At 36.5% G+C, this 27,259-nt stretch overlaps 2 protein-coding genes across 2 annotated transcripts in view; one reads left to right on the top strand and one right to left on the bottom strand.

Moving 5' to 3' along the window:
• The window catches only part of LOC149829655 (actin-interacting protein 1-2-like), a 151,009-nt gene that overhangs the window by 74,879 nt on the left and 48,871 nt on the right, over positions 1-27,259 (top strand). The gene's annotated exons all lie outside the window — the stretch shown is intronic.
• LOC149829654 (exocyst complex component EXO84B-like) overlaps positions 25,706-27,259 on the bottom strand; it is a 77,884-nt gene continuing 76,330 nt past the window's right edge. Inside the window, exon 7 of the mRNA XM_090016063.1 lies at positions 25,706-25,881. Coding sequence (XP_089872189.1) covers positions 25,719-25,881 — 163 coding nt within the window. The 3' untranslated portion in view covers positions 25,706-25,718. The remainder of the gene's footprint in view (positions 25,882-27,259) is intronic.

The following is a 27,259-nucleotide window of genomic DNA, read 5'->3' as shown; positions in this document are numbered from 1 at the left end:
ACCAGTTTTGATAATAATGGTGTACTTTGCTATTAATTGCATGTTCTGGATTTTCATGAGAAGGTGACAAAGCAATCAAGACCTAGAATGAATTGATTCGGCGCAATATTCCTGTTATGAAAAATGTAGTAGACATTCATTCTATTGTATGTCAATGGCATTCTAGATCCAAAAACCTTGAAAATTCTTAAGCATTTATGGCCTTGTGTGCGGTATTATAATTACCCTTGTTTTCCTAGACTACAAAATGCCTATGTCACACGGACTCGGCTAAGGAGGTGCCGCACCCGAGTCGACACGCCCCGACACGGGTGCGGACACGGGTGCGGCTTCGGACTCGGCCCGGACTCGGTCAACGCCGAGTCGGACTCGGTCAACGAGTCCAGGCCGCGTCCGTCCACATTTTGGACTCGGTCAACTTTGACCGAGTCCAAAAATGTCCATTTTTAAGACAAAAAACAAAAAAAACAATTTTTATATATCTTTTTTTTTAATATATAACCAGACTGTGCAATGCAGTTGCACAGTCACAGACTGTGCAACTGCAACTGCACAGTCATTGCACACAGTCTGTGTGACTGTGCACAGTCTGTGTGACTTTGCACAGTCTGCACAGTCACAGACTGCATTGCACAGACTGTGTGCACAGTCTGTGTGACTGTTTCACAAGTTACAACTTATGTAAAAATATGTATAAAACACGATAAAAGGTAACCCAACCATTTGAGATAGCTAAATAAATGCTTTTCCAGTTTAAAAAAATACTAGTTTCACAAGTATTAGAAAAGCTAGCTTAAGAACTACCATAAAGAAATGGGAATGCCAAATTGAAACTTTCGAAAAAATTAAGGTCATAGTTTTGGCTACTTAATTTTAATTGTTTACTAGAATTATATATATATATATAGCCGAGTCCCCGTGTCCAAAATTTTTGAAATTGCGCCGCACCCGTGTCGCACCCGCACCCGCACCCGCACCCATGTGACATAGCAAAATGCCATGGTTCAATTTATCAGGCACAATGTAAATCCTATATGGTTTTTTAATTTTCTTTTTGTTTCCTAAATTCTTTTTACACACATTAAAGTAGTGGAAGGCTGTCATGCTTCATCCATGTTTTTTTTTTCTTTATTTTTGATAGATTTTGTCACTATATTTAAGTTGTTCATACTTCTAACTTTTTGGTTCCCATTTGCATAGTCCATCTCTCTTTCTTCCTTTCCCTTCCGCATTAATCCTTTTTAGAAATGTAATGTTAATTACCAAGGTTTGATTTTTAACTTCCTGAACATTTGTCTCACTAACCAGTTGACTATCTTCTGCAGGTTAAGCTTAAGAACATGTTGTACCATACTGCTCGTATAAATTGTGTGGCTTGGTCTCCTGATAGCACAATAGTTGCTACGGGATCTCTAGACACAAGCATAATTATATATGAAGTTGATAAGCCAGCTTCAAGTCGTATAACCATAAAGGGTGCTCACTTGGGAGGTGTTTATGGATTAGTTTTCAATGATGATTGCACTGTTGTAAGCTCTGGTGAGGATGCATGCATTCGTGTGTGGAGATTAGTGCAGCAGTAACGGGATCGTAACTGCAATTGATGGTTGATTTGGCTTTGGAAGCAAGTTGTGTGGCCTTACATTTCTTGCTCTGTGCAGTCTTCGTCAAAAGAATTCTCTGTTTTGTTTGTAGGAAAACCCTTTCCAGTTTGTCTTTGATTGAAGACTAGAAGAACATAGCAGAATGGCTCGTGTTTTGATATGATTTTGCTGATGTGAGTTTTTCGCCTTTTTTGGGTTATATTGGGTGTTTTTTTTTTTCCTATTCCTTTTGTCGGTCTGATCAGCCATGCATACACCTAAATATTTTCCATGATCATATTTGTGTATGCAATGTTCATTGCTGGAATTGTGATGAAATAATAGAATGCTTAATCCCTTGGCCTATTCGCACTCTCTTCTTTGTTCAAGCATGGATATTGCTTTCTTTTCGGGGGGGGGGGATGAAAGAGACACTCTTTCGTAGGAAAGATAACTTTTACTAAGGGAGGTGAAACAAACATCTCCATGGAAAACATGTGGTGGTGTTTACGTAATAAAGGCAAACAAGCATCTTTCCTGTGCGTCATTGCTTTTTTTCATACTATATAACGAAAATGAAGAAGAAGAGAAGACTGTAAAAAGAGATGGTCGACAAATGCCCCTATGACGCCCACCAATGATCGAACCAGTCGATCAATTTATAGTTATCTCCACGAGGTAGGAACGAACCCGGGAATGTTTTATAACACAAGGCACAAACGAGAATGTGGCAATGTATTGTAACACAAGCTAAAAACCAAGGCCGGTACCTGGACTCGAGACGATGGCAAAAGATGCTTCAACGGTAGCAGACGGTGCCAAAGGATGCTTCGATGACAGCAGACAACAGTAAAGGATGTGTCATCAAAGGGAGCTCCTGTTACAACAGATGGTGCGTCATCAAAGGGTGATCCGCTGCAGCATAGGATTTTACTGCTTAGGGCGAAAATGGAACGTTTGGACTTTTTTAAGAGTTAAGATTAGAACTCCCTTTTTCTGGATGAGGACATTTTTGTCCTTTTCTTGAACCGTCATTTCATTGCAAGAATGGCAGGAAAGGATACTTAAGTCTTTGCAATCGCACTGAACTCTGATGCAAAGTGATGCCAGACACACATGGGGATATGAGCCCCATGTGTTTATATATGTGGTGCTCATTTGGACCCCTAAACACGCACTGTAGCAAACCCTGCGTCTTCAGGAGAGAACACACAACACCCTCCCCTATAAATAGGCACCCCATAGCCCTCTTTTTTCTCATTCCCTTCTTATTCCTTTTTTGTGAATGAGCATTCTCGAGACACACACTTTCTTTCTCTCTCACTCTCTCTCTAAAGTGAGAGGGTGGGTGTCGACCACCCCCTCTCTCCCTCTCCTTACCATTTCTAGTGGTGGTGAGGGGCATCACCACTCAAGCCGACGCCATTGTTGGAACCCAACTCAGCCCAGCCGAGTACACCACCCGACGACACCCCCTATGCAGCCTCCAGCGGACTCACCTGCATAGGTGAGGTCGACGACCTGCTCGTGAGCAGCAGTCGGCATCACCACCAAAGCCACTGTCCACTTTCTTCTTCCCTCCTATGTTCCCTGCACATGACTGTCGCCACCATCTCACTGTCTTCTGCCTAGTTCTACCAGACAACCACAGTCGCTACACCCCCATCTTCCTGCCCATTCCTGTGGTTTTGCTAGAAGGGAGGCAAGCATAACCACCTTATTGGCCCTACCTATGCTGATTATATCACAGGATCAGTTTCTATCTTTATTACAGGATCAATTTCTGCTCAATCCTGCATCTCATGGAGTGTCTCATTCTACTTTCTGTTTTGCATAGATTTCTTGTTGTATTTTGTTTTATTTGTTGTTGTCAATATCCTGTAATTTTTCCTTTCATTTTTTCTTATAACATTCTTAAATACTACAAATTCCTTATTGAATGCAATCACAATTTTTCTGAGCTATCTCTTGCTTTACATTATATCAGAGCCGGAAGGACGATCTCGGCTTCTTTTTCATCTTTCTACTATGGCCGATCATGCTCAAACAACCCATCCTATTTCTGGTGCTCATCAAGATTCATCCTCTGAAACACGAGTTGATGCTTTGTCACCATACTTGTTGCATCACGTTGACAACCCTGGAACCATGCTTGTTACCTTTATGCTTATGGATGATAATTACTCAACCTGGCAACGTGATATGCGGATGGCCTTGAATGCCAAACACAAATTTGTGTTCGGCGATGGTTCTCTCCCAAAGCCAGCAAGTTCATCAACCGATTTTCAATCTTGGTGTTGATTTAGAAGTGCCAACCGATTTTCAATCTCTCAATGCCCTTTCTAAAGACATCTTCAATAGTGTCATTTATGCGGACACAACTTGGGATGTTTGGGTTGACTTAGAAGAACGATTTTCTCAAGGAAATGCCACTCGAATTTACCAATTGAAGAAGCTTATCTCCAACCACCGCCAGGAGAAAAATTCACTTGCCACTTATTTCACCACACTCAAAACACTTTGGGATGAACTTGGTTCATATTCTTCTCTTCCCGCATGCACATATGGTGCATTCAAAGACTTCAATACTTGTCTTGAGCGAGAAAAAGTATACCAATTCCTCATGGGGCTGAATAAAACATTTGTCGTGATTCAAAGTCACATTTTGACTATCAAACCCCTTCCAAATAGCAACAAAGTTTAGTCCATGATCCTTCAAGAAGAAAGACAGCGACTCCTCATGCCTCTTAGTGGTGGCGCTATTGATAATTTAACACTTTTAGCTAAGTTTCATCAGTCTTGTCTGTCTGCCAACCGCTTTTCCACCAAGAATAATAAGCCCCATCCAAAGTGTGATTACTGGGAGCTATTAGGGCACGTCAAAAGTCGTTGCTATTCGCTTCATGGCTATCAGCCACATCACATAAAGGCCAACTCTAACATGAAATGTTCAAATCATGGATCGGCCAACGCAGCCTCTCAACAGGAGCCTATGCCCACTCCTAATGTGCCCGAATCTAGATCTACATTTATTCTTTCATAGCTTACGGAAGACCAACTCGGACAACTTGCTTCTTGGCTTAATGTTGATGCCAAACCCGCCTCCGCCAATTTTGCAGGTAATTCATCATTTCATTCACATTTTTCCTGATTCATTGGCACAGGGGCTTCCCATTACATCACACCCCATATTCACCTTCTTTCCAATGTTATTATTTTGCCTAAACCACGTCCTATTAGTCTCCCTAATAGTGAAAGAATCCTTGTTACTCATATGAGAAATGTTAACCTTTATTCTTCTCTTAATCTTTTTGATGTTTTATATGTCCCTAATTTTGAATATAATCTTTTATCTGTCCTTAAGTTAGCATCTTTTGTTTCTTGCATTACTATTTTTTTTTCTTTTTGTCTCTTTCAGCACCCTTTGAAGAGGACGATGATTGGAGCAGGTAGACTATGCGATGGCCTTTATCATCTCATCCTTCCCAACACTCATCATGCTTTGAAAATTTTAACATCAAATAAAGGCATTCTTTGGCATATGCGATTGGGTCATCCCTTACGTGACCGAAGTTCTTTATTAAATAAATTTGTTTTAGATTTTGCTTTCAATTATAACCATGTTTGTGATGTATGTCACCACGCTAAGCAAATGCAACTTCCATTTCCAACTAGTTTAAGTCAACATGCTCAGCCCTTTGATCTTATCCATTGTGATATTTAGGGCCCTTATACCACGCCATCTCATTCGGGTGCTCATTTTTTTCTTACCATTGTCGATGAATTTTCTTGTTGCACTTGGGTCTTTTTAATGAGATACACATCTGAAACATTATATTGCATTCAACGCTTTTGTGCCTTAGTTTGCAATCTTTTTCAATCTTCAGTTAAACGCATACGTAGTGACCATGGTACTGAATTTACTTCTCATTGTTTTCAAAGTTTTCTTCATCAAAATGGCATCGATCATCAAAAATCGTGTGTCGAAACTCCCCAACAAAAAGGGCGTGTTGAACATAAGCACCAACGCCTCTTAGAAGTGGCTAGGGCTTTATGCTTTCGATCTCATTTTCCGCTATCCTTCTGGGGAGAGTGCATTCTCACCTCCACTTACTTGATCAATCGCCTTCCCTCTAAGATTTCAAACAATAAAACACCTTATGAATTACTTTTTGGAAATAAACCTCAGTGTCATCATTTATGGCTGTTTGGTTGCCTATGTTTTGCTAAAAACCTCAATGTATATCAAAATAAATTCTCCTCTTGAACCAAGTGTTGCTTATTTATTGGTTATTCATTTGACCAAAAAGGATATCAACTTTTTTATCTTGAGACAAAAAAATTATTTACTAGTCACGACGTAATATTTTATGAAAAAGTTCTTCCTTTCCAAGGTCACGTTGAAAAAGATGACATATCCATTGTCATGCCTCTCCCATTACTTGACACTAATAATGATCTGGATCCACCAACTCTTCCTTATGATTCACTTCCCAATTCAACACCCAATACACCACCATCCAATGAACCGGATCCATCCAATTCACCACCCAATTCCACCACAATTCAACCCGTTACACAAATGTGTCATTCCTAATGACCTAGATCCACACCATCTTACCTTAAGGATTATGTTTGTTCGGCTCTCACCTGAATCACATAGTCTATCGTCGGCTCCAAAACTCGCTTCTTCCAAGTGTCGTTACGCCATTGGAGATTTTCAACATTTTTATTCATACTCTCCATCCCATGTTGCTTTCCGCTTATTTCTTATTTTTGATGATGAGCCTAGACATTTTGACGAGGCAGTGAAATATCTGCATTGGTGTGAGGCAATGTCAAGTGAAATTTGTGCTTTGGAAGATAATCGCACTTGGTCTATAGTTACATTACCTTCTGACAAACACCCTTTTGGTTGTCGTTGGGTGTATAAGGTTAAATACCGAGCATATGGATCCATTGAGCACTATAAGGCATGATTTGTGGCAAAAGGGTACACACAAATTGAAGGGTTTGACTATCATGACACATTTGCACCAGTAGCAAAACTAGCCATTGTTCGGTACTTACTTTCTTTAGCAACTATGATGGGTTGGTTCCTCTGTCAGCTTGATGTAAGCAAGGCATTCTTACACGGTGATTTACATGCGGCTTCCTCCTGGTTTTCGAGTTAAAAGGATGAATAAAGTATGTCAACTTCATAAATCTATTTATGGAATGAAGCAATCCTTGAGAAACTGGTTCATGAAACTCACTTCTACTCTTAAGGATGCTCAATTCATTCAATCTCGAGTTGACTACACTTTATTTAAGCGGTGAATATCCAACCGCTTCATTCTTATTCTAATCTATGTTGACGCAATTATTATCACTGGAGATAATGACTGGAAGATTACCAAAATTAAGAATTTTCTTTAGACACGATTTCTATAACAATCACAACTCATACCCAAGAAAAAGAGCAGAATTTTTTTTTTAAACCATTGCATAAATCTTCCCAGAGACCCGGGACCTTTACAGTTCCAACACAAGTAGGAAACTTGACAAACCAAAAAGGATCTTACACCCGTCATCCAAACTATAGCAGCCCAACTTTATTAATTCAGAATAATAGAGTCAAGTGACAAATGCAAGATATCAGAGTGCATAAAAATTAAATGCAAAGAAAAGAGTCATGTTGTCCAAGAGAGTCTATCAAACAGTCGTGTAGTCCTCTCGAAGCTCCTCTCATGAGCAAGTCGCCTCACTGGGCATCCAAGGCTGCAAAAATATCAAAAGTAGGGTGTCAAAATCCTAAGAATTCTGTGTATGAATCTCTCAAATAAGCATAAGTAAATACAGATAAGATCCATGCAATAATTTAGAGGGACATTACTAGAATAATTTTCATAAATTTTATTTAAGCAATAAAGATATTCAGCATGCAACAAGATGCAATATCATAATATCAACTATGCATCATAAGGAAAAGTAAGTAAATATGCATGATCTAATGCATAACAGAAAAATGCATGATGTCAGTAAACATGCATGAATAAATTATTATCTTTATCAAGTCCTCTTATTATATGCATGTCCCTATTAGGATGCACACATTTAAGTTTCTCTTTTTATTACAGTTGCCCGCGGATATATCAAACGGGTAAGAATTCTCAAAGTCAAGTAGGGTTCTCAGGGTAACTTAGCACATAAATTATAATTTATTACTGGGTTCCAGACTTATCCCTCGACCGAATTAACCTTCGGAATATTAGACCTCAACATCTAATGTCGGGACACTAGGGACCTCCACATCCACAAGTGTCACTTTCTTGGTATACCAAAACAATAGTTGTGTCTACACACCACCCCCAGGTAAAGTGGTGGACTTTTCCTAAAACCGTGGCTAGGAGAAAGAACCTCAATATCGGGTTCAGGGGTAGTAACAATGCACACAGAGTTTTTATATCCTCATGGTTCCCCAAAACTGAAACTCTAAGAGTCTCATTCTAATGATGAGATATATCAGAACCTATATTACATTGTTCTTTTTCTTTATCTTGTTATTAATGGACAATTCATTAATTTATAATTCAACATGCAAAAATTAATACACAAGCTCGCATATCCCCATGCGAGACCCATCATGGGACTACAGCCCACAAAAAAATCTAGAACAATGCAATACAGTGAAATAATATCAATGTGTCTTTTGCAATGCATTAAAAACAAGTTAAGAATGAGCAATCCAAGCTCAAGGCTCACCAGACCTACTATGATAATCTATTTTGACCATCTATGCATCATATGCAAAAATTATAACATGCCATATATAAAATGGTGTCAACATGCTTTCCAATGTTCATCCATATATGCCAATTTAACCAAGTGTATGAAACAGAAATATTCATATGCATGAGTTTACCCCACTATGTTATTTACATGCTTTCATTTATCACGCAAGCATGAGCACACACTCCCACATAAGCACATACATTAAACATTCCATATTCGAAGTATGTGTATGCATATGATAGCCAAATTTGCAATTAAAAACTAAAACAAACAGGGTGTGTCAAGTAGGCATGTGGAAAGTTCCATTATTAGTATGCATAAAGATAAACCAACCACCTTAGCGAAATATGGAAACTAGATCACATAACCAAACACATTCTTTTTATGAGTGCACATGTCCTTGGAACAGCTTTGAAATAATAAATTGCTCAAGCATGTCATGTCAAGTCAAGACATGTGAAAAAATCTAGTCATAACATGTATTAGAATCAAAATGCATGCTCTTAACAAAATCTGGAAATCTTGCATTCATATATATATATAGTGGGTTGGCTGGGGCTCTTAGAGAACCAGAATTTCTAATAAATAAATCTTGCATTCATATATATATATATATATATATTTATATTTATATATTTATATATATATATATATATATATATTCGTTAGCTTTTAAATACCATGCCCAACCAATATATAGTTGGGCCAGAAAGAGATGCCAAGGACTGACAGGCCAGCCGAATTCGGCTGGGCTGCCAGTCGGCCCACAATAAAAAACAACAAATATATACCCAGTCCATTTAGGTTTTGAAAACACAGTCACCACCCTGCACAAGCTGAACCTGTCCAGGTCTACTAGGGCCTGACAAGCCAGCTGAGCAAGACTTGGTTGGGCTGCAAGTCAACCCAACAACAATGCAAAAACATGAGCCAAACATAACTATGCAAGGATAAATCATGTGCTATTTTGAGATATGCATGCATAACAATTTCGTGTGGCCAATAATCATACAGTTTCAGACTTTATGCGTAAATATGCCTATGAATACCCATTCTCAGTCATGCATATGCAGTTTTTTATTTTAGTGAGCACATGTGAACAAATAAACTTACTAATATGCATGCACATTTGATTTTTTTTAGAATCAGATTCTACATAACCCCCATTACACAACCATTTCCCATCAAATATGTCATTAAACATGTCATAAACCTCTGCATATCTATACATACATGCATTTACCAGCATCATGGCTCAAATATGCCTACTTACACATAGTTATATTTACATATGCTGATTCACAATCTCACATAATTCAATAAGGAAAATAAACAGTCACGTGCATGCCTCGATACATGCTATTCAACTAGTGAACCATAATCAAAACAGATTTTTCTATTTTACATGACCATAAGCGTAAACAATTTTTTTTTCTAACAAAACAGATTTGCATTGATTTCTTATTTCTTTTCAAAACTTTAAACACAAGATCTGGACCAGGTCTGCTCACGTTAAACACATGGCAGATCGGTCCAGCTCCATAGATCAATAGCATGTTAAAGTATATATATATATATATGTGTGTGTGTAAAAGCGCATATACACACTCATATGCAGTTTTATTTCGAAAAAGGGAAAATGTTAGCCTCAACTATGGATCTTAGAGTGAATATCAATATTTACTCTTTTCTCATTGGTTTTACTAAAATATTGCATGGAATACGAAATGCATGCTCCTTTTCTCATTTAAAATCAAAAGAGAAACTCGTACCTTGATCGTGAATTGAAAAGAGAACAAGAATGATGGTGGATAAACGTTGGATGGCTGGAGAAGAAGGCTCATCCTTCTTCCTCTTCCTCCTCCTTCCTCTCTTTTCCTCTTCTTCTCTCTCCTCCTTTCTTTTTCCCTTTTCTCTTTTCTTTCTTCCCTTTCTTTTTTTTTCTTAAATACCCAAGAGAGAGGGTGACGTCCCCCTTTCTCCAACCCTCTCTAGATGGGCTGGAGAAGGAGAGTTTCCTCTTTTAAGGACTCTCTCTTTCCCTTTTTCAAAATGTTAAAAAATCTTTTTTAGGTTGACTTTTCAAAGTTTTCAATTTTTTTAAAGTCTTTTCTAAAACTTTCTTTGGTATGTTTAAGAACTCTATTTAGAAGTCCTAAACAATCATAATTAAAAATTCAGAATTAATAAAATTAATTAATTATTTAGTATTAAATAATTAATAATTATCTAAAAATAGTCAAAATAACTTGGGAGACTTCTGAACCTTAATTAACTCTAATTTAAAGCTTTTTAATGAATTTAAAGCTATAAAATCATTGGGCATAGATTTGGATCTGGATTCAGATCCAAGATCTAAATCCATCTTCAAAAATACAAATGAAATTTGGACTAGACCAAATCCAAATTAATATGGTATTGGTAGGGTCCAGATCCATATTAATTTGGATCAAATCCATTGGATCTAGTCTGAATCAAATCTAGAACTGAACCGACAAACTGCTCCTTTTTCAAAAAAATAGGATTTCTGGGTCAACCGAAACTCAAATTCTGAAAAGTAACATATTGTTGCGCTCGGCATTCCAAGACACATCCAATGATATATCACATGAATATAAATTTTGAATTTTGCCCAAAAATAACCCAAATCTCGCTTAAATTTTGCTTGAATTTAAAGGTCAGAAACAAAACTCTTTCTTACATTTTAAATGGCTCGTTTAGACCTAATTGATGAGATCTGAGTGAAGCCCAGACTCAAAAGCATTGTTCTAATATCAAGGTTCAAATGATTTTTCTTCTATACTTAGCCAAATTTTTGAAAAATCTCAAAATGACTAAGTATGAAAATACATGATATTACAATTTCACCTTAAAGACTTAAGTAAACTTAAGTATTTTCTTGGCATCGAGGTGACGTGTGTTCCTTCTAGCATTTTCCTCAGTCAGTGGAAATATATTCTGGATATTTTGTCTGATGCTGGCCTTCTTGGGGCCAAGCCCATAGAATTCCCTATGGATCAGAAATGTCGACTTAGACCAGATGATGGAGATCCATTACCAGATCCAACTCCATATTGTTATTTAGTCGAAAGACTTATTTATTTAACTGTGACACACTCAGATATTGTGTATTCAGTTCAACTATTGAGTCAATTTATGCAAGCCCCATGGACTTCACATCAAGACGCAACCTTTAGAGTCCTTCGATATTTGAAGTCTTCGCCAGATAAAAGGATTTTTATGCATTCATGCAACACCTTACAATGTCGTCTTATTGTGATTCGGACTGGGCCACTTGCCCCATAACCCGTCGTTCAGTTACTGGATACCTCATATTCTTGGGACAGAATCCCATCTCATGGCTATCTAAAAAGCAAAATACGGTATCCACATCCTTCAGCGAGTCCAAATATCGAGCTATGGCAATAGCTACTTGTGAGTTAATTTGCTTACATGCATTATTACAAGATCTTGGTTTCTCTCATTTGCAACCAATAAAGCTACATTGTGACAATCAATCAGCGCTTCACATCGCTGCGAAACCTGTTTTTCATGAATGCACTAAACACATTTTGGTGGATTGTCATTTTATTCGTGAAAAATTACAAACAAGTCTTATCTCAGCACATCACGTCTCTACCAAAACTCATCTTGCTGATGTGTTTACTAAGCCGCTTGGGAGGGACCGATTTCACAAGCTTATTTCCAAGTTGGGCGTCATGCAACTGTCGACTCCAACTTGAGGGGGAGTATTGGCCTTACCCATCCTGATCATATCACAGTATCAGTTTCTACTCAATCTTGCATCTCATGGAGCATCTCATTCTACTTTCTGTTTTACATAGATTTCTTGTTGTATTTTGTTTTATTTGTTGTTGTCAATATCCTGTAATTTTTCCTTTCTTTTTTTCTTATAACATTTTTAAAAACTACATATTCCTTATTGAATAGAATCATAATTTTTCTGAGCTATCTCTTGCTTCACATACCTCTATCGTATCCTCCTCATGCTGAAATCAGACTCAGCACAATAGAGCACCACTAGTGTCGTCACCACCTGAGGACCCGGGGGAGGAAGAGACGAGCGACCCGAGATCACCTCTCTCTTCCTCTTTATATCTGTCAAAAGTGGTGCAGAACTTCAGCAATGCCAGGATTGGGCCTAGCTTAGCCGAGTGTCACCCCTCTGCTGCTCTTGAAGGGTGCAAAACCGCCTGTTGCCGCACCTGTGTGCAGATGTAGGTCAGCGACCTCAGTTTTCCATGCGAATTTTCTCTTAAATATGTGAATTTCCTCTCATACATTTGTGAATGTCCTTCTGTGTGTGCCCCTTATGTGATTTTATTAAAAAAAGGCTTATATATTTTGGGGACATTATCAACCATGAGTTGCGGAGGTCCTCAAAATGTACGCACCTTTTTTAACTAAATAATCTAAGATTTGTGAATGTCCTTTCCTTCGCACATGAATGTCCTCACACATTTGCCAGCATCCTCCTGCTTGTGCCTCTTATGTGATTTTAGTAAAAGGAGTTTGCATATTTTGGTGACCTTTGCAACTCATGGTTGTGAATGGCGTACTATATTTGTAAATGTCATGACATGCCAAGCAAAGGGTCTCATGCTTGATATTTGTAAAAGTGTCGCTAAAGGTAAAAAACCTTTAGTGATGCTTTAAAAGCACCGCTAAAGCCTTTAATGAAGCTTCAAAAGTGAATGTCTTCAAAATATGCAAACCTCATTTATGAATGTCCTCACACATGTGTGAACCACCATTAAAAAAATGGCACAAGCAGGAGAACATTTGCAAATGCAGTACGGCATTTGCATGTTTGGGTGAAAAATCACATATTTAGGAGGAAATTTGCATATTTGAGAGAAAATGCTCATATTTAGAAGAAAATTTGCATATTTATGAGAAAACTTGCATATTTAGGAGAAATTTGGATATTTGGGAGGATGTTTGCATATAGAGAGAAAATTTGCTTGTGTGAAGGGTAAAAAAGTCCTTTTATAATAAAAAATTTGTGAATTCTGACATCAGGCAAATTTTGAAAATTATAGGGCATTATAGAAGATTTGAAATATATAGGGCAATTTAGAAGATGCAACATTTTTGGCATACAGCATCTTCATTTTCTGTATTTTAAAAATCCGCTTTTATATCTAAATAACTTTTGCCAAAATTTTAGCTATGCTAAAACAAGAGTTTCGCTTAAACTTTAAAAGGGAAACAAATCTGCTAGATGTTGAATTGTACTATAATTGTACCCTTTTTGTTTTGTTCATACGTGAAGCTTAATTACACTTTTAAAGTCGAGTTTGCTGAAACTTTAAGATCGGGAGTTCCAATTGAAATTTTGAACTTTGCTAGTTTCATGTATAGTGAATCTCTTAATCCCCTGAAAGTGGAGCTTCGCTTGGTTGTGACATTGAAATCCACTTTTATATTTTAGCAAAAGGGTGTTATAGTCATAATCACATTGTAATTGTACTTTTGATGTTTTGTTCTATAGGTGAATCTCATATACGCTTTTGAAGTCGAGTTTTGCTGAAATTCTAAGATCGGGAGAGTTTCGCTTGAAATGTTAAAAGCTGCTTTTTAAGTTTTAGCATAAGGGTAAAATCATCAAAAGTACCCCCCAAATTCACTAAAAATTAAGCAGGTGGATATGCAAGGATATTGCGATATTTTGTAAATACGTGGTGAAATACAATTATTCTTAAGGGTAGTACGATCATTTTTTCAATAAAACAAATATATGTATCATGTTCTTGAAAACTAAAGATGGGTGCAAGAACTTTAAGACATTCAATATCTACCTAATGTCGGAATACATTTGCTAGCTCCTTATCTCCCTAGAAAAGGTATTATATTAAAAAATGCAATCTAAGCATATGTTTGTGAGTTCCTTTATCTTCTCAGCTCAAGTAGTATATTAAAATTTGTAGAGGTGGTTAATCCTTTTTTATTCTTTTTGCCTTTTTTTAAGAAAGGAGTAGCTGATCCATTATTATTGCACTTTTTTGTTACATCAGTTTGCTCCACAACAAAATTATCAGCTAAATTGTAGTTGCAAATCCATATGTAGATTGTTATCTTATATTATAGTTACTAGAAGCTTCTTGCTACATGGGGAAGCTTGCTTTTCTGGAAGTGTGCTTCAGAAGTTGGAAACTCTTCATTTCCTTAAAATATGAAGCTTCGATAAGCTTTTTCTGAAATATGAAAAACTCGATTCTCTTATGTGGTAAGCTCCACTTTCTCCTCATTTTCCAAATAAACTTTCTTGCTTCCTAAGGCCTTATATGTTTCATGCAACTTATATGGGGAAGGGTTGAGCTGACAACCTTGATGTAATCCTTTTGCACCATCAATGAAACAAACATCAAATCATCATGATGGAAAAGTGCCAAACTGACAAAGTGAGCCAAGTTTTTACCACCACCTACCACTTTTTATGTGTAAATCCTTTTATATATCTCTCAGTGGAAGCTTTCACATAGAAAGGCAGAGCTGACATATTTTTCATAAATATGAACAAGCGAGGACTTAACGTTTTCCTCTCACTTCTCACTCGCTCACACTCACTCCCTACATATTTATATTAGAAAATAATAGTTAATCTATAACAAGCTTGCATGTTGATTTCGTATGGATTTATACTTGTGTTCACGTAATCTCTTATTTAATTTCACTTGTGCTTTATATTGTTTTTTATATAGGTATCTTGAAAGATTAATATATTTTTTGAAAGATTTTATGTAGGTATCTTCTTGCTTCATACTACTTTTCAATACTCACTTCCACTTCACTCATCGTTTCTCATGTCCATTTTATTTTTTGATAACTATGTATGATATAATCAGTTGTATTAAACTACTTTTGATGGCATACCAACAATATCCATAGTATACCTAGATGGACCACAAATTCACTGAGGTGGCTATCATAGTTCAATTAGGAGGCCTATTGATAGCTTAATCTTGTTGTCCATCTGACACTATGCAATTGGTTTTGTCATCGTACCAAGATCACGTCCTCAAGAATCGAAGAAGAAATTTTTTTGTAGCCTTATTACAAAAAATGATTGTACTATATGGATAATTTGATGCGCTTTCCTATAATTTTTACTATTGTCCTGATGTCCAAAATCACAAATACCCAACTTCGTTAGGACTTTTTACCCTTTGCAATTATGAATTGATGGGTTATTGCAATAAAATTATACTGCTCATGGCTAGTGCAAACTCACTTAAATCCAAAATCGCATATTTTCTTAAGCGGACCTCACAAACTCGCATAATTCAATAAAACTAAAACCCCTAACATCGCAAATATCCTACATAATTTGCATATCTAATAGGATCCTTGCATAATTTAAACTGAAACTACTAAAATCGCAAATATCATACTTATTTGTATATACTTCACCAATTTGCATAAATATATTTACGAAAATTTGGTTAAGAATCTCAGAACATCCAAAATATCATACTTATTCGCATATACTTCATGAATTTGCTTAAACATATGCTTGAACCTCCACTTAAACTGATCGTCACAATATCGCAAATATCTTATTTAAAAATTTATGAATTTATGACATATATGTGATATTTCTTACTTTTTGCAGAGTTCATGAATCATATATAAACTCGTTGTTCACACTCCTATGACTATTTTTGCATAAACTAGGGTTCTTTGTGGTCCTCAACCTGTAAAACCCGAAATTTTTATAAATTATTTCAAATTGGGCCTAGATCCATATTTCGGATCTAGGACCCATAAAGGGGTATTTACGCTTAAATGTTTGCGTTATACTAAATTAATATTAATATTAGTAATAAAATAGAAATATACATGTATATATGTATATATATATTAAGCAAATTCGAGGATCCACAGTTGGATCCACTTGGATCCAACTTGAGGATCCATAATTTGGGGGTTAAAATTTTATGTTTAATGGGAGATTTACAATAAATAAAATTTTTAAGTTTTTAATTCATCCGAGGATCCACAGTGGATCCATTCAGATCCACTTGTGGATCCATATTGTTTAGGGGCCGGGTTATGGGTCCCGGGTTTGGACCCGAGCCCCACCCCATGTCAACCCTTTTAAGAATAAAGGGCAACCCGATAAGGGTTGCCCGAAACTCCCGTAACAAAAGAGGAAAGGGGGGGGGTTACGCAGGGCGTAACCGACCTCCCCCCCCCATCTCGGCGTGAAGGGGGGGAGGGGTCGCCCGATAAGAGGGAGTGGAGAGGGGACCCTCTTCAGCCTCGTCTCTCCCCCATCTCTCTCTCGTCTCCCTTCCCTCAATCTCTCTCTCTCTCTTTCGCTGTGTGTGAGCACGCCGGAGGAAAGAAGGTCGCCGGAGAGCTGCGACAACCAGCAGCCATCAAAAGCCCTCCAGCGAGCTCCCTGTCACGACTGCAGCAAGGTGCAACCGCCAGCCGACCCTTCTCTTTCAGCCGATAGCCTCCGATCGCCGGAAATCTTCATTAAGGTACGGTTCTTCTTCGAACCTGGGTGAGGAATCGAACAGGGGTTCGATTCCATACGTTGATTTGGGGGTTTTTCTTGATAAACCCTAAATACCCAAATCAAATTGATTTGGGGGTTTTCTTAATATGCCCTAAATATTAAAACCGAAATCGTATATGCTTGAAAAAAAAAAATGTGTTGTTTCATGTTGCAGGCCAATAGTGCATTGGAAGGGGGCGACAGGCCCAGCCGACCCAGTTGGCTGGGTGCTGTGTTAGCAGGGCCCCAGCCGACCCAGTCGGCTGGGTGTTCTACATCTTTTGGACCGGGCCATAGCAGGCCCAGCCGACCCAGTTGGCTGGGTGCTGGCCTGTGACTCGTAAAAAAAAAAAAAAAAAAAAATATAGCTATACCCTTGTTATGCCTATGATAGTGCTGGATTTGGTGTGAAATATGTTTGGTTTCAAGTACTTGCACATGAATGATTAAGGCATGTTAATATTAAGTGGGCAATACAGGTATGACCTACTGTTTCTAACATGTCCTAAAAGTTGCTATGTTCCCTGCTTGTGAATAATAACTACAATACTTAGGTTAATGCTATGTTAATAAGTATATGCTGATAACTTTATTTGTTATTATCTATATAGGCGTGTTCTGAATATTTGGTTACACACGCCAGCATGCTTGTATTCTTTATATCTTTCTAAATACTTAGACTCGCTCTGAAGTCGGTTATGAAATATTGACCATACCTAAATTATTTTACCTGCTAAACTGCATATGTGTGGGTTGTTTCAGCATTGAACAGAAAATGATATTCTTGTCATGAAATTTCATATACTGTGGGTTTCTTCGGTGCCAACAAGAAAATAAACTTCTGTTATTAAACTATGGGGGTGCGTTGGTTGGAGCAATGCTATAACAAGCATGGCAGCGGTACAATGCGTGTTGGAACACGCTCAATATCATACCTATGTTCGTCAGGGTTAATGCTGCTTATAATACGGTGTATTCTATGTTATGTTAATATATGTGCTCATAAGTTCTGCCAGTGATATGTATATGTGATCGACTTTATTACGCAGTAGTTACATGAGTGTGAGCATGATTCAATCATTAGTAAGTCCTCTTGAACATGTATGCTTGATTTATATGTGAAATGATACATCATACACTTAAAGAAACCATGGATTGGTTGATACCTATATGTGATGTAGGTAACACACATGTATTGAAAATGCATATGAATGAATTATGACATGCATATGTTTGGGTGTATATTTGCATGAATATATATGCTTTTGGTATTTTGGGCTTAGTGTTATAAATGAAACACTATTTTGGGTTTTGTAATGGGATGCACTGATGGCCTAATTGGACCATCATCGGCCTGGAGAGCCGTGCGTTTGGTTTTCTTTCACATATGTTTCTAAATGCATCACTTAAACCACATAAGATGGTTTGGCACACTACCACATTGTTCTAGTGGTTTATACGGGCTGGAGTCCCGAATAGTTTCCTGCAAGGACGGATGCGGGGTTTTCTCTTTACTTTTGCATATGTGTTGCAAACTTAAAGAAATGGACTTAATAATAAAATTATGAATAAGAACAGTGCAATATACATTCTGGGATATCTCATCTGGAGTATGAGAATCTTAGTTATCCGGTCTTGGGGAGACTGTGAGGATACAAAAACTCCGTGTGCGTTGTTGCCCCTGAACCCGATATTGAGGTTCTTCTCCTGGCCACGGTTTTAGGGAGAATCCGCCACTTTACCCGGAAGTGGTGTGTTAGTCACAGCTGTGAGTTTATGGTACCAAGGAAGTGGCACTTGTGGGCGTGGGGTGTCCCTTGTGTCCCCGACATTAGATGTGGAGGTCTAATGTTCCGATGGATGGTGCTGTTTCCTGATATCGGTCGAGGGCTAAGTTGGAACCCAGTAATAAAATACAAATTGTGTGTTAAGCTACCCTGGGAACCTACTTGACCTCGGGGCTTGTACCCGTTTGGTGTATCCGCGGGCCACAGTAATTAAAAAGAGGAACTTAAGGATGTGTGCATCTAATAGGGCATGCATATGGAAAGGTGAAACTTAAATGAAAGATAACAAAAGAAATCATGCATTGCACATAATCATGCATTTTTCTGTTATACATTAGATCATGCATGTTTGAATCATTCTTAATATCATTTGGTGTTAGCATATGATTTACTTTGTGGGATCATGCTGAAAGGTTTTATTATTTCGTTATTGATATATGACACTGCTTTACTGTTCTTGACTGGTGAGTATATGAAATTATCGGAAGTTATGAATATTTAAATGTTGCAAATTTTATATCTGCAATCACTCAAATCACTGCATGAAATCTTATCCATGTTTTTTTCTCTCACCTGGTTTCTTTAGAAGTAGCTGTGCTCAGAATTTCGGTTCTGACACCCTACTTTATTGGTTTTTCACAGGAAATGGTGAACAGTGAAGTTGGACATGCGTCTGGGGATGGATGAGTTATACTTGGGCTTGTCAGCTTCAGTAGAGGACATAATGGCTCTTTCTTTTGTCTTTCAGTTCTTTTAATTTCTGCAATTGTTACTTTACTTTCAGTTGAAGAAAATCTTGTCTTTGAAATTTTCTTACTCATTAATAAAAGAGTTTTAGTTGGTTGATATGGGTGATAATTGCAACTTCGTTTGTGGTGGATGGACTATCCAATGGAAAGTGGAACTGTGAGGACCCCAGATCTCTGGGAAGGTTTCCGCAACTCTTAGAGAAAAAAAAAAAAATCTGCATTTTTAAAAGGTATGGATTGGGGTCGTTACACAACCAGTGATCCCCTTCAACGACTAGTTCCAGCAACTATTTTTGACAACTATTCATTGACAGCAGTTCATCATGGTTGAACCATTGACAACATTTTTTTTCGAAAAGCACATCTTTGACAGCGGAATCAAAGAGTGTTTCCCAACCAATGGTTCTCAACTTGCAGTTTTTTGTTTTTTATATGTTGTGTAGCTTGTATTATAAGCATGATTAGGGAACACTATTTGATTAGGGGACTTAGTCATCCTCGCAAATAGTTTGCTTATTTTTTGCAATGCTTTTCAATATTTTTTGTCTTGTTATTGTATGAAATTTTGAATTTGTTTAATATTGCATGCTTAAGGATATGATACGAAGTAAAGTTGTTCTTCTCGAGAATGCAAATAAGGACATTAAGGAGCTATGATCGCGCCCTTGACAGCATCCACAACAATGACTTTAATGTGATTGTTTTATAAATCTGTGTGCAAGAACAAATATTATAACTCATTGATATTGTATATAATGTCATTTAAATGAATTTATGTGAGCATGTTTTTATTGGAATGAGGATGTTCACATAAAATAATTATGAAAAATGGCAAATATTTACAAGAATGAGGAAGTCCACATCAAATATTTACAAAAATTGGGTGTTTCTACGATAATAAAGTTCACATAAAATAATTTGCATAAATTGACAAATATTTGCAGTGATGAGACAAATATTTGTCGATTTATGCAATTATTTTATGTGGCATGTCTCATCATTGCAAATATATGTCAACTTTTGTAATTATTTTATGCAAACTTGTTCATCCTTGCAAATATTTGTCAATCATATACAAATATTTTTTGAAACGAGGAAGTCTACATAAAATAAATGCAGAAATTAACAAATGTTTGTGAGGATGAAGAAGTCCACATAAAATATTTATGAAAATTGAGACATTCTGTATAAAATAATTGTGAAAGTTGACAAATTATGCAAACTTTCTCATTCTAGTAAATATTTGCATAAATTTATTAGCATCCATTTATTTATAATGAACCTGCTTGTATATTCTCATACATTCATTCATTCATACATGCTCATATATTCATTCATTCATACATGCTCATATATTCATTCATATGTGTGTGTGTGCATGTACAAACCACAAAAATAATAAAATTTCATAAATCAAAGCAAAAACTGAATCTAAACCATACAAATAATAAAAGAAGTGCAACATTATCCACTGCTTATATGTGTGTATGTGGTTACATCCTTAATGTTTGAAGCTTACAATATAAATTTACATTTAACCCACAAGTGTCCACAACTCATCTATCGAGATATCGACACCTGGCACCTAAATGATCGATGTCATCTCAACCTTTAGCTTTTCATTGGCCTTTGTACAACATCAAATTGGCAAAGGACTGAGCTCGATAAACGGTGTCTGAGATAGATGCGCATTCTATTCACATCATTCAATTCATCAACTATTCCTCATTTAACTATTTATTGATTAACTTTGCATGCATCCAAGTAAACATTACCACTAAATAACATATATTCTACATCATCATCGTTCAAAGCATTTATCAATATTTGTTGGTTGTTTATGTTCGGAGAATAACTATACTGGAGGCTCAATAAGTCTTTCATATATCAATTTTATGAGATATTAAAGTCATAAATTCTTTAAGGGTATTATTTTTTAAGACCACTATAGATCTTTGATTAGATCAATCAGACCTATAGTAGTGTACTTTATCCCTTTTAGATGTCATCTTTGACCGCCTACAACAACCACTATAGATGTTCAATGCTTGTGCACAGTGAACCCTAGCCCTATTATACTAAAACAAGAGCAACAAATATTAATTAAAGGGCAAGAAAACAATCATAAATCATCTATAACAAAAACAAATATATATATCTATGAAAAAAAACCTAAACATAGTAAACCCTAAACGATAAATCTGGTGGCTGAAAAAGTTGATAACAACATAGGAAAACATGCAAAAGACATCCATAGCAACAACCAAACAGAAATATGCATAGGGTTATTAAATTATCACATATAAAAAAAAGTTCAGTGTGAAAAAACAAACAATATGCATATATATTGTATGGAACTCACTGTTCAAACTTGTAGATGGGAAAGTCGATGACATGGATGATACCACAACCTCCTCAAAATGCAGTGTCAAATTACACGAAAATCTTTGCAAGGAGTGAGAAACAATAAAGAGGGTTCTAGAAGGTAGAAACAAACGAGAAAAAGAAACCCTAGGTACAAAAATGAGTTTATATATGATTTGAGAACTCCACAAATCATAAGAAAACTTGCATAGTATTCATCCAAAACATATGCAATGTATCGGCAAATTTTGCATATTTGTCAGAAAGTCCACATATATGCAAGAAATTTGCATATATGTCATAAATTCACAATATTTAAGTATGATATTTGTGATGTGACATTCTGTTTAAGTAGAGGTTCACACATATATTTATGAGAATTGGTAAAGTATATGCGAATAAGTAAGGATATTTATGATTTTTGTTGTTTCAGACTAACCAGATGTGCACAAATAAATTTGTGTGAGGTTCGTATTATATATGTGAATTATGTAGAATATTTGCTATGTTAGGGCTTTTAGTTTAACCGAATGTTCATAAATAAATTTATGTGAATTCGTGAGGCACACATATGAAAGCGTGCAATTCTAGATTTGAGTGTTTGCACTAGCTGACGAGTGATACAATTTTATCGTAATAACCCATCAATTTGTAATTGTGAAGGGTAAAAATGTCCTAACAAAGCTGGGTATTTACGAATTTTGACATCAGGAGAATAGCAAAAATTATAGGATTTTTAGATAAATGTACCAAATTATTCGTATAGTATGGTCATTTTTCGACCTTATTATTTGTTGTAATTCTTTTAAGTTGAGACATAGCCATGGATAGGCCCTCATTTATATTTATAGGTTAATCTAACATTAAACTAGTTGTATTTAACATTGATGGATTCAACCTTTGAAATGCTTTCAAAAGAATAATATTTTGTAAAATGCATAGTTACTTTTTGAGGTAAAAAAGTAATTTTGATAGATTTATAAAGTTATTTTTTTGAAAAAAATGTTTGACTTTTAACCTTCCTCCAAGTGTAAAAGACTTGTAATGCCCAAAAAAGAGACCTGGATTTTCAAAAATGCTATTTTTTTAAAGATATTTTAATCATTTTAATAAATTTAAACTCATCTAATGTTAAATGCAACTAGTTTAAGTGAAGGTTCACACATATATTTATGAAAACTGGTAAAGTATATGTGAATAAGTAGGATATTTGTGATTTTAATAGTTTCAGTCTAACCGGATGTGCACAAATAAATTTATGCGAGGTTCATATTATATATGCGTATTATGTAGGATATTTGTTACGTTAGGGGTTTCAGTTTCACTGAATGTTCGTAAATAAATTTATGTGAGTTTGTGAGGTTCACAAGAAAACGTGTGATTCTGGATTTAAGTGGGAGTTTGCACTAGCCGGCAAGCATACAATTTTATCGCAATAACCCATCAATTTGCAATTGTGGAGGATAAAAAGGACTTAACGAAGTTGAGTATTTGCAGAAGAATAGTGAAAATTATACGATTTTTAGAAAAACACATCAAATTATCCATAGAGTACGGTCATTTTTCGACCTTATTCTTTGCTATAATTATCTTAAATTGAAACATATCCATGGATAGGCCTTCATTTATATTTATAGGTTAATCTAACATTAAACTAGTTATATTTAACATTGATGGATTCAACCTTAAAAATGCCTATAAAATAATAACATTTATGAAATTGCATAGTTACTTTTTGAGGTACAAAGGTAATTTTGATAGATTTATAAAGTTATGTTTTTGAAAAAGATGTTTGACTTTTAACTTCCCTCCAAATGTAGAAGACCTGTAGTTCCCAAAAAAGAGACCTTGATTTTCAAAAATGTTATTTTTTTAAAGATATTTTAGTCATTTTAATAAGTTTAAATTCATCTAATGTTAAATACAACTAGTTTAATGATTAGATTAACCCTATATTTATTTATTTCTTGTTCTAATTACAAATAGTTGTTACTATCTTACTGATCCGGGCTGAGCACAGCTACCTGCATATACCATCTAGGGTAGGGGTACCATCCCCTAGAGCCAGCCTCTTCACCTGGTTGCTACTCTTGGATAGGGGGACCTGAAAAAGTGGGGCATGCAACTGCCCAGCCCTTGTGCTCTCTTTTTGGATTGCCCTTTCTTCAAGGAGCTCTTACGGCTAGCCTGGTCGCTGCCTTACCCAATGGTTAATGGTTAGGATGGAATCCTGGGCAAGAGATCTCCTTCTTGGGCCTTGGTGCTTTGTCTGGCACTGTTGGATCATCTCAGCCTGGCACGAGAGGAATGCCAGAATCTTCAAAGAGACAAGCTGCAATGTTGTGTGACCTGAACCGATCTATCATTTCTGATGTGGAGCATTTGGAGAGGCTACACCCCATTGTAAACGGTGACCTCTATATGTGAAGTTTGTTCTATTTGATTAAGGTCGAATTCTCAACGACCAACCAGCTTGTATGAGCTGAATGAAGAAATGATTTATTCCTTCAAAAAAAAAAACTACATGAAGAGAAAAGTGAAAATGCACTATGATCCTTTAAGAAAATTACCTTTATGTAATTGTTGCATAGTTCATAGGAGATATGACTTGCTTAGATTCAGGGTCAAACCAAAACCCTTTCAACACTCGGGAACTCATTTACTGCATAATACGTTTTGGACCATGCATTTTCTGTGGCAACTTTAAGACCCACGTGCTCGACCCATTTGACTACCTTGAAATGGCTCCATGTAGACTGTAGCAAAGATGGAACCATCTAGATCTCAAATTTGATGAATAATTGCTTATAAAAAAATGATGAATAGTTTGCAAGCTACATAAACATTTTTTTATAACCATGCAAAATCCTCAACAAACAATAATTTGATCAAAATAAATGAAAGGGCTAAAATTCCATACACTTAATACAAAACTAATAGACACCCACATTTGAATACAATGAAAGAGTAAAATAAGAAATAAAAAATAGCATTGACAAATAAAGTAGACTACTTTTGTTTGACAGTCTATTTGAAACAGTTTCTAAATATTAATATACTTCAATTGTTGCTTGAATGACAATATCTTTGAACCAGTTTCTAAATATAAGTATGCTTCGTTGTATCCAGATATCATTTAGGCTGAATCCAATATGATTGAATGAGCTAACTAACTAAAACCGGCACTATGAAATCTAATACAGGTCTGAATGGCAGACACCCCCGATAAAATGCCATTGGTACTTGATATGTTATTTTGCAGTTTACAGTTTAGTATCAGGGAGGTGTGATGCTCCACGCGGTTTGACTATAGACGTGCTAATCATGTACAGGTGCTGATCAATCTCTGCAGTCTCCCATTTGTAATTGTTCTACTTTCTGCAATTTCTCGCATTATATTTTTCCTTCTACTTTTCCCAAGACTGATTAATTGAAACTACAAAGGAAATTCATTCAGGGTATGCACGTGCAAACACACAAACACAGAGAGAGGGCTGAGAACAGAGAATCCATCACCTTATGTGGTCTTTCCATTGGAAAGAATTCTTATCAATGGTGTACACTCAAAAAACCAGAAACACATCCCAGCCAGAAATTCAATAATTGTACATACAAACTAACATGACACAATGCATGATAATGATACAATACAGCATTAACAAAAAGAAAGAATGGATAACATTTACAATCTCAAATTGGTTTGCTAGGCCAATGCAAGCAAAAGACGTCCTAAACTCTAAAAATAATCGCAACCTACACAGGTTAAAACACCAAAGGCAGCTTGTTAAAAGAATAAACAGTCTGCTATTTATACATGACTGCCACAAAATGGCAGAACATGTGCAGGCCTATCAAGAATTGGCTTGTTTCGAGGCAACACAATGACCCTACTCTGACCCCATAGATCACAAGTGGTACCATTAACTGATGACTAGTTGCTTCCATGAGATCTAATTGAAGAGATCGACTGAGCTGATATAGATGCAGTTGGACTGTTAAGATCCCGCTCCCCATTCATCATTTTAGTTCTTCCACTCAATCGAAGCATAGCCTCTTCCGAAACCTCACCAAACCACTGATCATATGGCAGTTCACTGTCAAACCAGAAAAATGATTAGCATGACAAAATTTTCAAAAAAAAAATTGTTTGTACCAAGTCTCAGTCACCAAAGGGACCAATGAAGTATCCATGAAACCAGGTCATGGTTAGAACTCCCCATACAATGTGTCAAGCATACTGGTTTTCGAAACAAAAGATCTCTCAAACCTTGAACTACTTCAATATAGACTACACTCAAGAGACTTGAGCACATAAGAGAAAACAAACAAAAGAGAAAGCTCAGCCAAATGCCCCACCAACATCAAGGGTATGTATGTTTGGTTGTAATTTGCAAAAGTGAATAAATCAGATGAGATTTGCAATCTCATGAGATTCAAAAATCACATGATTTCGAATCTCATGTGATTCCAATTCTGATGTTTGTTTAGTGTGAGAAAAACAAACAATCAAAAAAGGAGAAAGTAACAGCAGTGATTCTGATGCTTGCTGGGAGTGCTGCCCCTTTGAGTCCCAGCAGGGAGGGGTTGGACCTTGATCATGGTGATTTCCAATGATATCAACCCCACATCAGCTCTCCCAATAAAAACAACGGGAAGGAGGGAAGAGAATGTTAAAATACAATGATCTCCAGGTTACACCTGTGCAAGAAAAGAGAAAACACGATAATGGGAAAGAGGCTGCAGAAAAACAACACGTTAAAGTGTTCAACGTGTTTTCATTATATTAGGGTACGAGTATTTAACTAATACATACTTTTAGGGTACAAAAATACCCTTTAATAACAAAAAGAATTACAATACTATGTTTGGATCTGGATCCGATCCGGTACAGAGGTCGGGTCCAATCACTTCTTTTCAGCCTCCCTCAAGTTGTGCATGGTCTTGAACCATGAACAACTTGCTTTTCAGAAACCAGAATTTGTCTTTTGTGAGCCCTTTGGTGAAAATATCTGCAACTTGCTCATCGGTTCGCACAAACATAGGCTCAATCTCCTTTTCTTCAACCTTTTTCCTGACGAAATGTTGATCTATCTTAATGTGCTTGGCTCGAATGTGATAGATGGGGTTAAAAGACATATTAATGGCACTTTGATTATCTCACAGCAGAAGTGGTCGAGCAATCGGTTCTCCCATCTCTGCTAGGAGATGTCTTATCCATGTAGCCTCAACAGTGGCAGCAGTCATCGATCTATATTCAGCCTCTGTACTCGACCTAGCAACCACCTTTTGCTTTCTACTGCTCCAAGACACCATGTTTGACCCAATGAAACTACAATAACCAGATACTGACAGTCGTTCATCTAGGTCACCCTCCCAATCAGCATCAGCATAAATAATGATTTCATGGCCATCTTGATTTGATTCACTTTTCCTGTACACCAGGTCATCACCAACTGTACCTTTTAAATACTG

Source organism: Nuphar pumila, chromosome 8, assembly GCF_984573655.1.
Source record: "Nuphar pumila chromosome 8, dmNupPumi1.hap1.1, whole genome shotgun sequence".
NCBI lineage: Eukaryota > Viridiplantae > Streptophyta > Magnoliopsida > Nymphaeales > Nymphaeaceae > Nuphar > Nuphar pumila.
Note: the sequence above shows the minus strand (reverse complement) of the source record. Positions and strands in the feature narration are given on the sequence as shown.